This window comes from Spea bombifrons, chromosome 4 (genome assembly GCF_027358695.1).
Source record: "Spea bombifrons isolate aSpeBom1 chromosome 4, aSpeBom1.2.pri, whole genome shotgun sequence".
Lineage (NCBI taxonomy): Eukaryota > Metazoa > Chordata > Amphibia > Anura > Pelobatidae > Spea > Spea bombifrons.
In genome coordinates, this window is record NC_071090.1 from 9,210,321 (window position 1) to 9,229,459 (window position 19,139).

General features: G+C 39.2%; 1 protein-coding gene across 1 annotated transcript in view; it reads left to right on the forward strand.

Annotated features, from left to right (window-relative positions):
- The first annotated feature begins 542 nt into the window (after positions 1 to 542).
- The window catches only part of FAT2 (FAT atypical cadherin 2), a 31,508-nt gene continuing 12,911 nt past the window's right edge, over positions 543 to 19,139 (forward strand). The window contains exons 1-9 of the mRNA XM_053464442.1: positions 543 to 3,801; positions 4,014 to 4,322; positions 8,709 to 8,770; positions 9,750 to 10,061; positions 10,194 to 10,404; positions 11,541 to 11,680; positions 13,382 to 13,657; positions 13,949 to 14,159; positions 14,673 to 18,719. Coding sequence (XP_053320417.1) covers positions 543 to 3,801; positions 4,014 to 4,322; positions 8,709 to 8,770; positions 9,750 to 10,061; positions 10,194 to 10,404; positions 11,541 to 11,680; positions 13,382 to 13,657; positions 13,949 to 14,159; positions 14,673 to 18,719 — 8,827 coding nt within the window. The remainder of the gene's footprint in view (positions 3,802 to 4,013; positions 4,323 to 8,708; positions 8,771 to 9,749; positions 10,062 to 10,193; positions 10,405 to 11,540; positions 11,681 to 13,381; positions 13,658 to 13,948; positions 14,160 to 14,672; positions 18,720 to 19,139) is intronic.

Genomic DNA, 19,139 nt, shown 5'->3' on the forward strand with positions numbered 1-19,139 from the left:
ACACACAACAGACTGGGTTTAAACTGGGATTTAATGACCCTGAGAAACTGGGTGCCCTCCAAAAATGTAAATGAACTTAAGAACTATATAATTAACAAGTCAGATTCTCAGAAGATTAAAGTGTGTTAGAAAACACAGGACAGTTGCTTGTCGTTATAACACAGACTGGTTAATGTGTATTTTTTGTGATAACTAAATTCATTCGTTAAAGCCACCTATCAAATTGAATGAGGAGAACAACTTGTATCTGTTTGAAGGTTTTGGGTGAAAGAACTATGAATGATGCTCCTAAAGCTATATTTAGCGGGTCCAGCAGTTGGCCTTTCTGGTGGTCCAGCTTGTAAGTTCTTTGTAGCAGTTTTCAATGAGCGTATGAGCAATTTTTTTTGAAAATAAACTACATTAAGGATATTCTTGGCAGTTTTGGTTTAATTACTGTATATTTGCTGTCCCACTATGTTTTGCTTTGTTATTTTCCATTGTGGTTTATGCAGGTAATGTTACATGATTTGTTTTTAATACCATCTAGGGAGAAGGCGACAATGGTCAGCTTTACTTACCTGGAAATTCTCAGCCTTACCCTATTTGTGGCGCATTACACGGCTGCACAAGGAAATCCAAGCCATGACAACGCTCCATTGCTCAACTTTACCCAAAACGTATACCACACGACTATTTATGAAAACTCTGCTCCGAAAACCTATGTTGTGAGTAGAGAGAAGATGGGTATTTACTTGAAGGACCCTGAATGGTCAATAAAGTATAGAATCATATCAGGAGACAGCACGGGTCTCTTTAAGACGGAAGAGTTGGTGGTTGGCGACTTTTGCTTCCTACGTATAAGAATGCGAAGTGGTAATACAGCTCTTCTGAACAGAGAGGTCAAAGACAATTATCAGCTGATCATTCGTGCATCTGAAAAGTCACTGCAGCATGAAGTACAAACTAAAGTCATAATTCAAATTTTGGACATGAATGACTTAAGGCCGCTTTTTTCAACAACGTCTTACAGATTTACAGTAAACGAAGAAGCTCCCCTCAAAACCGTTATTGGTAAAATAAGTGCTACAGATGCCGATTTGGGACAAAATGCCATGTTCTATTATACATTTAACACCAAGTCCCCATTCTTCTCTATTCATCCAACAAGTGGTTTGGTAATGTTGGTTCAACGACTGAATGCAACAGAAATTGCTGTCCATAGGCTCCAGATTTTAGCAGTTGACCGCATGAAAAAGATTTCAGAGGGGAATGGGTTTGGCAATGTGGCATCGTTAGAGGTTCTAGTACAGCCAGCACTTAAGAAACCTCCTCTCATATCTTCAGTAACAACAGCAATACCTGACTCATCAGATCAGCTGCTTTATGCCACAGTGTCGATGGACCTGGCAGATCCGGGATGCAGTATAGATTCTGTGGACATTGTGGCTGGAGATCCATTAGGCTATTTCAAAGTTGCACGGTCCTATGTGGGGAAAAATGAATTTACAGTAGTGTCTACAGCTCAGATTAATTGGTTGGAAAACCCACAAGGGTTTAATCTCAGTCTTCGTGCTAAAGACAAGAGCAAACCACCAGTATATTCTCCTGTGCAAACAATCCATATCCCCCCTTGGAGGTATGCACAAGCAAGATTTGAGCAAGATGTCTATAAGGTACAGCTAAATGAATGCTCTCCTCCTGGGACCTACGTTACTCTGGTAAAAACCGTCCCAGTTGTTCCCACAGGTGGTTACCACTTCAGAATTCCTACAGACAAATTTAAAATCATCACTCAAACGGGATTAATCATCACCAGCAGGCAGATGGATATAAAGGACCAATCTCAGTTCCAGTTGGAGGTCACTGCACTTAATGGACACATTTTTACAACTGTTCTTGTTGACCTTGTAGATTGTAATAATCATGCCCCAGTTTTCACACGATCTTCATTTCACGGCTCCTTCAATGAAAATAGCCCTATAGGAACAAAAGTCTTACAAGTAAGTGCCACTGATGCTGACCTGGAAGATAATGGTAAGGTGACTTACACATTGGTTAGTCCAAAAAATGCCCCATTTAGTATAGATAAATTCTCTGGTGTTATTACAAGCAATAGAATTCTTGACTATGAGTTAACTCAAAGGATGTATCGCCTGCGAGTTTGGGCATCTGACTGGGGATCACCTTTTCAGAAACAAAGTGAAGTTTACGTCTCCATAATCCTTAACAATCTGAATGACAATTCACCAATGTTTGAAAAAGTGAACTGCAACATCAGCATTCCAAGAGACCTTCCAATTGGGGAAAAAGTGGTAGCTCTCTCAGCAGTAGACATAGATGAGCTTCAAAATATCCAATATGAGATCATATCCGGAAATGACCTACAAAAATTCAAAATAGAGCCTACCTCTGGAATAATTACAGTAAGGGGGGAATTTTATGGTCCTCAACATCCAAAGCTTTCATTTTACTCACTTGCTGTCACTGCCAGAGATGGGGAAAATGATGCAGAACCGACTATAGTTAATATCACCATTTCAAACGAGGGTTCTCCAGTCTCAGTGCAGTGTGAAGACACTGGAGTACTAAACAAAATAGCTGCAAACATGATAGATTCCTTCCAATTCCATTCTGAGGACCAAGACCTGGAGGAAGACACACCTTTTAACATCCACATAATAAATAGTCACACTCCGTTATTTGATGACAGCTTCCCAATATCTATTGATGTGCTCGAAAATACTCCTGTCGACTCTTCAATTGTTCAGCTCACTGCCATTGACCTTGACACTGGTCTCAATGGCCAACTGGTCTACGTAATTTCTGAGGGAAATGAGGATGGATGCTTTTCTATGAACATGGAAAACGGGAATTTGATTGTCTCCTCACCTCTAGACCGAGAAACTACCAGTTCCTACATTCTCAACATTACAGTCTATGATCTTGGCATCCCTCAAAGGTCCTCTTGGAAAATTTTAGCTGTTAATTTGTTAGATGTTAATGATAATGCCCCATATTTCCCACCACCTGGCTACTGTGTTACAATACTTGAGGATACTAAAGTAGGTAGTCTTGTCCTCAAAGTGAAAGCAGATGATCATGATATGGACGACAACGGGAGAGTAACGTATACTCTTTTAACAGCCACAGATAAGTTTACAGTTGACAGTATGACCGGGGAATTAACCGTCAAGGGCCTACTGGACAGAGAGTTAATGCCAAAGTATAAGCTCAAAATAGAAGCCAGAGATCAGCCTAAAGGTGATCATCAGTTAATTTCCACGACAGATGTGCTTGTTACATTGGAAGATGTCAATGACAATGCTCCATATTGCAGGCCTGTTACTGCTAATGTCAAAATTCCAGAAGATATTCCTTTAGGAACTGTTGTTTATTTTGTGGATGCAACAGACCCTGATGTTGGCCAAAATGGAGAAGTGTCGTACACTCTTATCAGTGACGAGCAAGGCATATTCAGAGTCGAAAAATTAACAGGGGCTTTGATCATAGAGAAAGAACTTGATTATGAGAAAAGGTCATTCTATAATTTGACGATAAGAGCTACTGATGCTGGCCTACCGTTCCCCCATTCCTCAGTGTGCCATGTGGAGGTTGATGTTCTAGATGTCAATGAGAACCTACAGGCACCAAACTTTCAATCCTTTGTATTCCATGGATCCCTTCCAGAAAGCTCTCCACCAGGAACTCCGGTCCTTTCAATTACAGCTCAAGATGGAGATAAAGGAAAAGATGGGGATATACGTTATTCAATCAGGGATGGAACAGACCTCTCAGTCTTCAGCATTGATGAAGAAACAGGTAAAGTGTTTCTTGGGTTTGACATACAAATGTGTCCAACTTACCAATGATTTTTTATATATTTTTTTTTTTTATAGAAAAGTTATAGTATGTTTTTAAATGTATTTGCATCACATTTCTTGGGAGATATTTATTGGGGAAATATATGTAACTGTCATGTAAAATCAACAAACAAAAATAAATAAATCACCCTAGCCATTTATAACTTTTAGGTACAATCCGCACTGAAGCTCCTCTGGATCGGGAATCTGTTTCCAGTTACTGGTTAACCATTTATGCTACAGATTTGGGTTCCGTTCCTCTTTTCTCTGTTGCTGAAGTTTACATTGAAGTTATTGACGTCAACGACAACATCCCTCAAATGTCAAAGGCTGTTTTCTATGCATCTGTCATGGAGAATTCTCCATCAAATGTTTCTGTTCTTCAACTGGAAGCCTCAGATGCTGATTCGGCAGGAAAACTTTATTTCTTCTTTTCCAATGGAAATAACCAAGGATTCTTCATGCTGAACCCATACACAGGTGAGCAAAACTGCTGAAAATGCAGCTCATTTTTACCATTTAACAACAGTTTTGAACTTTTTAATGAAACGTGTTATCGAATTCCCAGTCGTGTTCGTAAATATAGTTATTTCAAATAAAAATTTAGTTTTTTTTGCTACGATTTGTGCAATTCATGGGCTGGTAAATTAATGGTTAATAATATTCCTATGTGAAGGAACAGAAAATAAAAATATATTCTTATAATGAAGATATTTTAAGTATAGCTGGCATATTTCATAATATGATAGGTAAGAAGGTATTATGAGAATTTGGCTTTATATGAGCGCTCCATGACTCCACCTTGACTAATCCATCTGATACCCACAATCCTTACCCAAACCACAAACTGATCCGGTGTGTATGGTGAAACAGATTAGCACAGTAACTGCTGAAAATTCTCTTTCTGCTTTCAGTGTTGCCCTAAATTACAGTTTAATGCTTTTGCGCCAATCTTTTTTTCATGAGAGCATAATTGCGGAACAAAAGGCTTCTTTAATAATGTATCCGAGGATTTAACTTTTCCATAATAGAGCTGCATTTTCTAGGAATTAAACACAAGACGTGTGGGGGCAGGCACCCACCGTACATGCTATATAAAGTATTAGCCAGGCCACTGTATTCATTACCATCTCATACTATTGTTAGAAGAAATATTTAATGCACAGACCCTACAGGGAACATTGGTTCCAAGTCCAACATTTTACAGGTCTATACACTAAATAATTGTAGGCAGTGGTGCTTACAGATTTAAATAAGCAATATGGATGTATTAAAACCTCATCTCAATGTTCTGTTCTGTCAATTTGTATGCTTATTACTCAACACTAAGTGATCTCTATCTCCTGTTTTTGCTGATTGCTGTTGATTGGTTCTGGCAGCCTTTATACGGGTGGGGTCAGGACATTTATTGGATATGCTAGTTCTGGCACACATGGACATGGCTTCAAAACTGGTTAAAACAAAAATAAAACTGGTAGTTTTAAGAAATGGATGTGATCGGCCCTGGACTGGACACCTGGCACGCCAGGCAAATGCCCTGTGGGCCACTGGCCAACCGCACCCAATACTCACCCAATCTGCCACTGCACTCACTCTACTTGAGTATCAAAATGTAATGTGTCTGGTCCGCCATCACCAGTCTGGCCCTGGATTATGGTCAAAGCTATTGATGGGAAGATTCATTATTAAGAGTTAGTGGTTCCCTCTTATCTACATTCATTTAATAATAAATCTGGTGTCAATAAACTATAATAGGAAAGGCATAAATGCATTTTGGATAAGATATCTCAAGCGTCTCTTTTCCCTAGTAACTGACCAGACAGCAGAGAATAACTTTTATGGTCAACCCTAGTGTCTTTAGATAAAGTGGACCTGGCATTCAAATTCTGCTCAGCACCTCTGGAACGAAGGTGCAATAATCTTTTGAGAATCCACTATGGGAAGGCCAGTTATATTTTCTGTTTAAACATTTAGTTCGTTTTGAGAAATGATGTGTCTTGTGTATAATGGCGCACTAAAGATATACATCATGGCGTGTCATAATTGATTACTCTCCTAACGCTATTTCACGTATTTTGTGTCCTTGCTTCAAAGTATACGGACACGGTTCTTTTGTAACCTATAAATGTAGAACACAAGACCCAGCCTGTTGCTGCATTTGCCTCCCTACATAAATCCTTCTGGCTTTTGTTCCCAAAACACACATTGAAACTTCTCAGCATACCCTGTGCACTCCCTGGATTATCTTTGAGAACAAGCAGGAGGAGAGAGGACAAGCGCTTTCAAAGAGAGTCGCAAAAAAATATCATGTCAGACTGGCAAGCATTGTAAGGGATTAAGACGCAGGCATTATTTACATAGGGTTACCAGCTTTTCTGGAACAAAATACCAGTCTAGTTTTTTTTTTCTGATGGGGCTTTTTTTACTGGCCTATGTATTGACTGCCACGGAGATCATTTCTAGCAGACATATTTTTATAAGAAAATAAGATTTAGTATTTAGTAATTGTCAATCAAATGTTGTGTGCCAGAACCAGTGCGTTGCAACAGTTCACAACTGGATCAAAGTGTCTTCGAAAGAAAAATGGAGTCTTTGTTTTGGTGGTACATGGCAAAAATCACCAACTGTCTGAACGATAAATGCTATCTATAGATTTTCTATTCAATCTAAATGCTGACCAAAGTACACGTGCAGTCTAAACATGGACAGGATTAGGTGTTCACACAATAGGTTCGTAAACAGACAAAAACCATAGCACAATGTCCATGGAAATCACCACAAACACCAATTTTCCTCTGCTGTGTAAGGGAAAATGGTATATAGCGTCTTAAGGGGCTGGCGCTGGCCCTAAAAGTAAGCCTGGGCCCAGGATAGTTGCCCCTTTTGCCACGCAAGATGGTCCTGGTCCTGAAGCAGAAGGCAGTACTTAATGTTGAGTGATGTATTCTCTATAAAGGCATGATAGCACTTTTACTATTATTGTGGGAACTAAGTGGGTGTGGCATAGTCTCAGCCCCACCCACTCATCTGTAATGTATCAGTTTTGGCCTATACTCCACCGACTTCAAATACATTTATACATATATGACCTCCTTCTAGTTTTATTCATTGGTGGGAAATGCATCGGTAATCATTGTAGTAAGGTATATCAACAAAAGGAGATCTAGGAAAGAGCATTGGTTAATCATGCCCCCCTGAACCACACAGTTTGCACAATTACACTTCCTTGAAGAGTTTTTAAGCCAATAATATACTCATTATTTCAGTGAGCAGACAGAGGGTTTTGTAACATGGAATTCTGGAATTTTCCTGTGTGAAGGTAGTGGGTAACGTGTATCCTAACCCGACCAAATAACGCCCACGCCAACCTTCCCCAAATAACAAACACACAACAGTTTGGTGAAAAACAGGCCACAGCATTTATTAGAATATATAATCTCAAAAACTCGGAATTCTGGAATTTTCCTTGTCACTGTTGTGACCACCTTCCAAACTCTACACCAACGTCCATATTTTGTACATACATGGGAACAACCTTGGTTATAAAAGGAATCAGGAAGTCAATGACCAATTCTACAAGTCTTTTAAATTTGTTTAAAGCCACGACAAAACAATGGACTCTACATCATGAGCCCACATGCATCGTATGATTTAAAAATAACCTATTGGGGGGGGTGACTACAAAGTTTTCTCCATTTCCCTCTACACCATGCCTATAGACCTATAGACACACTTCTTAAATCTGAATGCTATGGTAAATAATATGCCAGTGGGGGAAATTACTTAAAAAGAAAAAAAAAAGCTGGCAATCAAGACCCCCCCCCTCCCTACCTGAAACAGGTTAGGCCCAAAAAATTCCTGCCTTTCTTTTACAGGGGGGGGGAGCTCAACAACCTGTGGTGAAAGGCTCTGCTTAACAAGGAACAATGCACAGCTGATGCTTGGACCTGTTCCGACACGAGTGCCGGCCTAGCGCTGATGAGTGGTTATTCACTCTTGCTGTAGGCAGAATGCTCCCCTCCCACACAGCTGTGTCCTTTCAAGACTCCATGTGTAATTTGTATGCGAATAGCGCTGGCTGCGTATCATGTTTGTATATGAATGCCACTTCCCGCAACAGCTCTATAGAAAAGCCTGTGGCAAAAAAGCAGGAAAAGGGCCACTAGAATTTCCAACCTGACATAAAAGGTGGCCCGACGTATCGTTTATCTGGGTCTGTTTATGTTGTTTGTTTGTTTGTTCGTGCTACAGAGCTGCTTTATAATCACTTCCTGGGTTGTGGATTCTTTTATGAGGGTCCCTTGTTAAAGCATACACTTGGTGATTTAAGGAGGAACTAACTGTTCAACTCACCTACTTCACTATGCATTATGAAGGACCAACCCTAATGAGCTTCTCTTGCATGAAGAACAGAGTTGGCCCAGTAAAATGCATAATTTAATTGCTCAAATTAATTTGAAGCTACTGAGAGTATTTGTATCACTGTAGCCAGAACTACTATTAAGCGCTGTTCATTTTGTCTCCAATAATACTCAAAAACAGAGCCCCCTAGATAACACGCCTATAGGAAATTCAGCCTCATTCCTTGGTAGGAGGTGGGCTGAACGTTGGCAAATAATACCTCTATGTGGATCATCCATGTAACCCAGCATGATCTTTTGATCTATCAATCAATCAATTAGAGCAATCTAGATGCTTCAACATATTACATTTACTATCAACGTAAAAAAAATTACAGTAACATTAACAACCATTAAGACATACTAAAACAGAAGAGAAGATGGCTGCAAAAAGTTTCTTGTTTATCTCCTCTTGGTTTGGCACCAAGGATCATTTAACCCATGTGTAATGTGTTTAATTATCTAGGTTTGATCACAACCACAGCTCAACAGTTGGATCGAGAAAGTAAGGAAGAGCACATCCTTGAAGTGAGTAAATTCGTGTTGCTTTGGTTGAGAAGACACATTTTCAGTAGGACTGGTCCTTTGAAATATATTCTTTCTATGTTATAATAGTCAAAATGAAGGGTGACCAAGTGGCAATTTTGCCTTCCCTGGGATAGAAATAGTTTGGAAGGGGGCCTTAGCATTTTAAGAGCCCTTTGGGTCTATTCATCAAAGGGAGAGTTCACAGGGTGTTGTGCTTTTAACTCCATAATTTATGAAGGACCAACCTCAGTGAGCTTCTGCTGCAGGACTTGGCTGGCCCTGTACAATGCGTACTTAAATCAGTGAGATTTATTCAAAGTCTACTTACACAATGAACACAGTAAGTGTTGGCCCTTCATAATGAATAGAGGTCTGAGAGAGTTAAAACTGCAACTCCCCTACGCTCATTACTCCAGAAAAAGCTTTGCTTATACTAATGCTTAGAACCATTACCAACAGTTAAAACCACTGGTTATGAGACTCATCTTTATTAATATTATTATCTATTTTTTTATTGGTGGCATCGTATTTCGCAAAGTTTAACAATAAGCAAACAGGACATAACACATAACATGGTGCACATCAAACAATAACTTGGACTTATAGAAACAAATAAGTTAGGAAGGTTCTGCTCAAACAAGCCTACAGTCTGGAACTTTACAAACACCAGAACTGCTTTTTTATATGTATTGATTTTTTTCATTTTTATGTTCCAATCAATTTTACATCTAAAATTAAATATTGCAATGCAGGCTTCCCTTGAACTGGTACATTAACCTTCCTCTTAGAAAAACCTCTACACCTTAACAGAGTGTGGCCTGAAAGGACCAAACGTGTGACAGTAGTCAACATGCAGTTGTGTTCAAGGCCTTTCTAAACATACATACTGTTCCTTTTTCCTACTAAGGCTTAACATTGGGCCCACACAGTGTCTCCTCAGCTTACTAGAATGTTTAGTGTGTTGTGTTGTATCCTACAGGTCACAGTGTCTGATAATGGAACCCCACCGCTGCAGTCCATCTCTCGTGTAGTCATCCAAGTGCTCGACGTAAATGACAACCCTCCTACCTTCTCTCAGAAGCTATTTACTATTCAGCTTCCAGAACGTGAATCCTCAGAGGAGCCTGTTTCAATCTACAGACTGATCGCTATGGACAGGGACAAAGGAATTAATAGTCAAGTGACATACAGTATTACTGAATCTACAGGAGACATGTTCTCCATTCACCCCTCCACTGGTGTCATCTCTTCTAAGGCATCTTTTCCAGCGGGAGAGTACACTATATTGACAGTAAGTAAATTGGTTGAGCGCAAGGACAATAATAAAAGTTGGAGAGCTGGAAAAACATTAATGTATCCTATAGAACGATATCTCAAATAACTCCCCCCTATATTAACATTTCAATTTAAATGTCAACTACAGGTTAAAGCATCAGACAGTGGCAGCCCATCTCGATCCTCCACAGTAAGACTTCACGTACAGTGGATACAAACGCCAGAACCCTCAGATGAGCCGCTGGTGTTCGATGAACCCCATTTTTCTTTTCAAGTAATGGAAACGGATCCTGTTAATCACATGGTGGGGTTAATCAGCACGGAGTTCATCAGCAGTGAAATTTGGTTCCAAATTACAGGTGAGGTCCTTTTTATGACTATATTCTGGGGATCTCTGACGGAACAATCTCAAAAGTATGGCTGGGGATTGTTTAAACAAGATTGCAATGTTTCTTACATTCCACCATGAATATGAAAACAGTTCTGGGGTGCTTCTTCACATAATTGGTAACTGACGCCATCAAGGTCTAAATTGTAAGAGTCCCTCATTTGCAAAACCGTTGTTACAGTTTTGTCCAATTTGGTTTAGTTTATTGTGCTCTGTCCTCAGGGAATGTCCTTAGACTGTCCATACTAGTTATGCCGGTTCAGTTAGTATTGTCCATGTGTTTTTTTTCCTTAGAGTAGGTATGAGCCTTTGTATTTTATTTGTTTAGTAGTCTAGTGCTTTTCTTTCTCCCTTATTGACATTAAATCCCTTTCCTTCTTGTGAAACACAATCACTGACAGCCTTAAGTGACACCCTGATGGTCAGTCCCCAGACCATAGTCGGCTGCTATGGTAGTTTAGCACTGTTAGACAAAACAGATATAGCCATGTTGGTTCAAGAGAAGATCAAGTCTTTAGTGAGGGTTTTAATTGTGTCAACATAGAAAAAACATAGAGTCGCATTTTTAAAACATCTAACTTCAACTAAAGTCTCCATATGATCAATGATGACCATGAATTTATCTCACAACAAGCAGAAAGTATCCATAAGTGGCAAGCAAGGCATAATCTTTACCAAACTTTACTGACAATGTGTGATAGACTTTGGGTCTGTCAGGTATGGCTCCATAAGTATTCTGGTTTATTCCCAACAAAGCTTCAAGGCAAAACGCGTTGGTCTGTAGAGTCTAAGAATATGTGAGGCATGGACCACTGATCACTTTAGAGGGTTTTACAGAATTTCTGTTCCCATCTTGGAGGAGTTTTTCGTTAAAAGTTGAAGAATACAACGTTATTTAGATGCCCGCTCACTTCTAATGGTTCCTTTTTGATATCTGTAAATTTTAGATAGACTAAGATGTTTAGTATCCATCTCACATTTGTACCAGAAAAACACTGTAACCACGTACTGTGAGCGTGTCTTCTGACATACATATTTGGTGTTATAGTGTTAATTACTATTTAATGGTGTATAAATACTGTATGAACTTGTATGTCTCTATTTAAGGTGGCGATGAGGACCTGGAGTTTGACATAGATAAAAGCACCGGGGGTCTGGTTATTGCTCGACCATTACAAGCAAGCAAGAAGCCAGCGTACACCCTCACTGTACAGGTCACAGACGGCACTAATACTGTCAGCACCCAGGTAATTTGATGTTTGCTGGATTCACGTTCACAGAAGGAGCAAAGAAAGAGGGCAAAATTCACTAAGAGATTTTTTTTTCTTCCCCTCACTTTCTTCCAATACTTATGGGATCTTTAGATGTAAAAGTGAAGGAATGAGTTGAATGAGAGTTGTGTTTGTGTTTTAATGGCCTTTTAAAAAATGTATTCCAGATATTGTATCACAAGTGTAATCCTGCTGGGGGCCTACAAAAGAACAAAAACTGTACCGTTGTATTATTTTATATATAAAATACAAGCACAACACAGGATTACATCTGAGTAAAAGGTAGAACTCACATGGGTGTAATTTAAGGACTCTGCCCTCTTTAGAAACATAGAATAACCTCTTGCTGTTATAACTTAATGAAGAGAAAGTAATACTCTGAAATTTTGGGTCAATGTTTATGTAACCTTAACGCGCATACGTAAGACTTGGCCGTGCATGTGATGTTGGAGGGATTAGCCAGCCACATTAATGTTCCAAGAATCCAAATCAAAGCCAAATATTGCAAGTGTGTGTGCACATTCTCCATGCTCCATTAAATCATTATACATTGACTACTTTGGTTAAACAAAGAGTCAATGCAAAACATTTATTTCAAGCCTAAATTTGCTCTCTACATGCCATTAACATAGATTTTCCCCTTTTAGATTTTTCCTACGTGTTGATGTGCTTTTGACTTTTGTAACACTCTTTTTTTTTAAACTCACTCCTGTTTCTCATGCTTTTATTGGCCAGTTTCACATTGCGTGAATTTTTTATTGTGTGCTTTTTTTCGCCTACTATAAGACACTCATTCTATTCTTTATTATTCATTCGTTTTTGCATGTTCTCGGATGTCCTTTACTTCTTCCAGACATTCTTACTTCATAAGTCCCACCTTTGGTACCTTCTTTTTTTTAACACTCCAGTCATTTTGTTTCGTAGAAATAACAAACTTACAAGAATATACAATTTCATGCCAGATAAGAACCAAGATTCAACCCATATTGTGTGCTCAGTTTTCCTACTGACTCAAACCTTAATCAGTCCTTGGTCTTAGATTCACAATAGCTTTATGCCTTTTCCATGCATGTTTAAATCACTGCATTTACTTCTACCCCATAGGCTCGGAGTCTGTTCCACGTATCCACCATCTCCCCTTTTTTCTTATACCGTTCATTATCTTTTTTTTTCTTTCCTGACTCTTTTATTCTTTCATTGAATGGTAACCCTTCTTTCTGACTTATTTTTAGATGTGTTTATTTCTTTCCTTTGATCTCTTAATTTTATCCATCCCTCCCTTGCGTCTCACCCTCGTTAATCGTGTTCTATTCCTTCCTTCCAACCATGTTCTTTGCTAATTAATAATAGATCCTTTCTCTCTTCTCTTTTGCAACCAAATCCTTCACCGTTTTCATTCAGTCACATCAAAGAGCCAATATGACTCCATCATCAAGAACCTTATTATCACTATTAACATCATTATCATAAAATTATTTCACGTAATGTTTATAAGTCACCAAATATCAAAACAGGAGGTGTTTGCTTAATAGTTATGATAACAAGTGCTTCCTTTATAAAAGTATATGAGCCATTCATTCTAAAGGCGGAATCTCTGATTTAAATGATGACTGCTCTCCAAAATATGGTTTGGTTTATTGGAAGAAACCTCTCAAGAGCCTCCTTTTACCCTCACAGGTTCACATCTCTGTCGTTCCATTAAACCGACACCGTCCAGAATTTTTACAAAGCCACTATGAGATTGAAGTCTCAGAGGATATGCAGCTCGGAGTGGAGGTGCTTAAAATCAGTGCGACGGACAAAGACAGTGGAAGCAGACTAATTTACACCATCAAAGGTAGTGCTGACCCACGGAGTTCTAAAATGTTTCGTCTCGACCCAAGTACCGGCATCCTCTATACAACAGAGACTTTGGATTATGAGTCAATGCCACTTCACATCTTGACTGTGATGGTATGTTTATTACCAAAGAATTCATTTTCATTCAGGCCTTCATTCTTCTACCTATTCATACATTCCACTACCCCACTACAGAAAACTACACCTTAAAAGTTTATAAAATAAGAGGTTTTGAAGTTATATTGGAAAAGTCAATGGAACAGAATGGTTGGGAAGGGCTATCATTACATATTAGAATCTTAACACCCACCCACACAAAAATAAAGACAATCTATACATACATAATGAAATGCTCTGGCTCCTACTTCTCTGCAACAATCATTATGTCCTTTGTTTCTGTTTTAGGTACGGGACCAGGATGTTCCAATCAAACGGAATTTTGCCCGGGTCACCATCCGTGTGCAAGACAGTAATGACCACTCGCCTCATTTTATACGTTCATTATATGAAGTAAACCTACCAGATTCTTCACCTGCTGGTAAAGAAGTGGTGCAGGTCCGAGCCACAGATAAAGACCAAGGGGACAATGCGAAAATTGAATACTTCATTCATTCAGGTGAGGTGAACAAAAATGCACCGACTGTTAAACATTGTTTTCCAGCCATTATAGCTAGTAGTCACAATTTTCTATGTGTTCTCCTTTTGTGTTCTCCATCCAGCAAAGTCATTACAGTGTAGAACCTCTTAAATGGATGCAGAACTATTATATATATTTTTTTTTTTTTATTTTTATTTTTTATTTTTTTTTTCTTAATCTTACTCATAAAACTGATAATACTTGGTTAGAGATCAGTTCATAGCTAAGTGCATCAAGAGCAACAGAAAGGAGTTTGTCAGGCTTGGTCCACAGGTCTTGAATGCCAATTGGCTCTTTAATTACCTTAGGCTTCAAAGACAGATATTGATTGATGTACTTATGTACTGATCTATGTATGCTCATTTAATGAGTTCCTGATATCAGAGACTTTTTTTGGATTTTAGATGTATTTAAAAAATTCTACAAATTCTTACATACCAAACCTTGCACAATATCTTCGTTATCCTTACCAGTTGTTGTTTTATCCACCAGGTAACACTGAAGGATATTTTGCCGTTGACAAATCCTCTGGTGTAATTACCCTAAGGAAACCGATGGAACAACCATCAAAGAATCGCTTCTCAATGATAATCACTGCCACAGACCAGGGCACACCAGAACTTCAGGACATGGCTACCGTCAACGTTCATGTTAGGTCTTCTGACACTTCGCCTCCCAAATTTACATCTTTGGAATATGTTGTTGAACTCAGTGAATCAGTACCCATAGGTACTTACGTGACCTTGGTGTCTTCAAACAGCTGGTCTTCTATAAATTATGAAATCAGGGAAGGAAACACGGATGATGCCTTTTATATTAACTGCTATTCGGGTATTATATCCACCCAAAAGAAATTGGATTTTGAGACAATGTCATCTTATCAGCTTAAAGTGCGTGGTAACAGTTCCCTGGGCCATGCAAGTGAAACAACGGTATTTATTTATATTATTGATGAGAATGACAATCCTCCCATCTTCTCTCAGCCTCTGTATGTGGGGCAAATCAGTGAAGATGCAATAATAGGTAGCATGGTTACTCACCTAGACCTTAATCCACTGGTTATTCAAGCAACTGACAATGATACAGAAGCGAATGCCATACTGACCTATCAGATTCTTGACCCAGAGGTCCTCAAATACTTTAAGATCAACCCAAGTACAGGAACCATCTCAACAGTGGCTGAACTTGACTATGAACTGTACACAACTTACCATTTCCGCGTGTATGTACATGATGGAGGCTCACCAAGTTTATTTGCCTCCAAACCTGCCAAAGTCTCCATTCAGGTGACTGATGTCAATGACTCCACTCCTAAATTTTTAAAAGACACTTATGAGTTCAATATTTATCTGCCTGCATACAAGGGCATGGAGATTCTGACAGTGACAGCCAAGGATCAAGATTCAGAAGTGAGCTACAGCATTTCAGAAGGTAACATGGACAATGTCTTCTCTGTTGATCAGATCAGTGGAGTTGTGACTGTGAATAATGCTTCAGCTCTGCAGACACCTAGAGTTCTGTCTATAAAAGCTTGGGATGGATTCTACTACGACACTACTACGGTGAAAATAAATGTTACCAAAACACAAGAGACCAGCTTAAAATGCGGTACAAAGGACTACACAGCAGAGGTGATTGAAAACGATACTAGTGTCAAGTTTTTGGAAATGGTGGATGTATTTGGAGTTCAGCTTAATGAACCAGTTTCCTTCGCCATTCTTACATATATGGACCTTTTTCAAATAGGTAGTTCTTCTGGAGTGCTGCAAACAAAAGGTTTGCCATTTGATCGAGAGGAACAAAACAAATATGAAGTGATAATTGAAATAAGAGACAGTCGAAAGCCACCCCGCATTGCACAGTGTAAAGTTGAAGTCTATGTGGAAGATATCAATGATAATGCACCAGAGTTCATAAATACACCATATTATACTCCTGTAGAGGATGGTTTAGAACCTGGGGATGTCATATTCCAAGTTTCTGCTATTGACAAAGATGCTGGAAGGAACAGTGCTATACAATACTGGCTGATGGAAGATTATAAGTATTTTAGGATTGACCCAAAACTGGGAGATATTATTCTGAAACAACCCTTTGATTATGAAGCACTGAATCAGTATGTTCTAAGAGTAGGGGCCAAAGACAACGGATTGCCATTTTTGCAGGTGGAACAAGAAGTAGTGGTAATTGTAAGAAATAAGTCTCACCCGACATTCCAAAGCCTTTACTACACCGTCACAGTGCCAGAAGATGTACCAATTTACACTCCAATTTTGCACATTCAGGCCCGAAGCCCCGAGGGTTTCCGTGTAATTTACAATATTGTGGAGAATGAGGCTCTCGTTTTGTTTAGCATTGACTTTAAGACAGGGGCCCTGAGCACAGCTGGGCAACTGGATTATGAATCTAAAGCAAAACATACCTTAACGGTAAGAGCCACCGATACAGCTCTCGGATTCTATTCTGAAGCAAGGGTTTTAATTAATGTGGAAGACGTTAATGATCATCCACCAACTTTCTCGAAGATGGTCTATTTCAGCAATGTAATCGAAAAACTACCCCCTTACAAAAAAGTAATTCAAGTACAGGCTTCTGATCAAGACTCAGGTAAAAACCAAGAAGTGTCTTATTACATTGTAGGAAATAGCACCAACGGCACTCACGACTTCTTCCATATTGACTCTAAAACTGGAGAAATAACCACAACACAAGAGCTTGATTACGAGCTAAGGAATCAATTCCAGTTCAAAGTTAGGGCAATTGATAACGGATTGCCACCTTTGCATACAGATGCTTTGGTAATTATTAATGTCTCAGATGTGAATGACAATCCACCCGAATTTAGGCAACTGCAGTACAAAACCAATGTAAGTGAACTGGCCAACTGTGGACACATTGTTATAAAGGTCCAGGCAGTTGACAAAGACAGCATAGATGCTGGGAAGCTGAATTATTTTATTCTCTCTGGTAACAATCACCGTCATTTTACCATCAACAAAACATCTGGAATCATCTCGCTCTCGAACCTTTGTAGGAACAGTTTTGACTTGTCGTACCACCTTCAGGTCTCAGCTTCAGATGGGGTCTACAGGGCCACAGTACCTGTTTATATCAACATTACCCATGCAAATAAACATAGCCCATCTTTTCAGCAGGACATGTATGAGGTGGAGCTAGCTGAAAATGCAGAAATTGGTACAAAAGTAATAGAGGTACTAGCACTCGATCCTGACGATGGCCCTTATGGAACTGTAAATTACACTATAATTAACAGGTTGGCGTCTGATAAGTTTTCAATTGATGATAAAGGGCATATTACCACACTCATGAAACTTGATCGTGAGAATGCAACTGAGAGGGTTATAGCAATCAAGGTCATGGGCCAAGATGGTGGAGGTAGGGCAGCTTTTTGCACCATAAAGATCATCTTGACAGATGAAAATGATAACCCTCCTCAATTTACAGCCACGCAGTACACATTGTCTGTCCAGTCTAACCTAAGCAAAGGAACCCCTATCATCCAAGTTGTTGCATATGATCCCGATGAAGGACCTAATGCAGATGTCACATACTCTGTTGAAACATCTGATGATGATCTTGTTCACATAAATCCTTCTAATGGGGTTATCATGGCCAAGGACAGTCTTTTAGGGTTAGAGAACCAGGTCATTGCTTTCACAGTTATAGCCAAGGACAGTGCACCTCCTCATTGGAGCTCTATTGTCCCTGTCCATCTCCAAATTGTGCCAACGGAAACCCCTTTGCCGAGATTTTCAGAGCCGCTCTATAGTTTCACTGCACCTGAAGATCTGCCTACGGGCTCAGAGATAGGATTGGTCAAAGCAATGGCAGTCGAGCCAGTCATCTATAGCTTGGTAGAAGGAACCACTCCTGAAAGCAACAAAGATGGCGTATTTACCTTAGATAAGCACACAGGAGCCTTAACTGTTAAAAAAGGTGTAGATCATGAAAAAACAAAGTGGTACCTAATTGACGTGCAGGCTAATTGTCCTCATTTGGGGAAAGAGCTGGTGTCCCTGGTGTCTGTAAGCATTCATGTCAAGGACATTAATGACAATAAGCCAGTTTTTGAGGCAGATGTATATCGAACCACACTTACAGAGAATATGCCTGCTGGAACCACGGTGATACAAGTCACTGCTAATGACCAAGACACTGGAAACGATGGCATGGTGACATATAGCTTGAAAGCAGAAACCGGTGAGATCCACCAGTTATTCACCATTGACAGTGAGAATGGATGGATTTCAACACTCAGAGAGCTGGACTGTGAGAAACAAAACGTCTATCAGTTTTATGTAGTGGCCTCTGACCAAGGCAGGAAGATCCGTTTGTCTTCAGAAGTCCTGGTAGAAGTGACAGTGACTGATGAGAATGATAACCCTCCCTGCTTCACCTCTCATGTCTACAAAGGCTCCGTGGCAGAAAACAACCCCGCGGGGCAAATCATAGCTACTCTGAGAACATGGGACAATGACATATCTGAAAGCAACAGAAAAGTCACATGCTACATCACAGGTAAGAGCTTCTTACCTTCCGATTCATACTTAAAGTGAGAATTAAAACTCTTTTGTACTTTTAAATGTAAAAGAAGTATTACACTATATAGTAATACATTTTTTAGGATAACATTTCATGTCATTTTAAGCTTTTCGCATAAAATGGGAAGGTCCATACTCTCAAAAACCTTGTAGTATAGATATATTTTAGTACTACATGCTAAAATTATATTTTTTTGTATTTATGACACAAAACTAATAACATTACCCTCAAGAATGCACTATTAAACATAACACAGCTACACAAAACAGGCATTTTAAATAATTGTAATGATTTGATATTCTTGTAGCCACAGTCCTATTTAAACATTAAATTGGACTATCTAATATTTGATAATCAAACCAGACTTGAGTGCCGCCTAATAATGTCCCTAGCTGA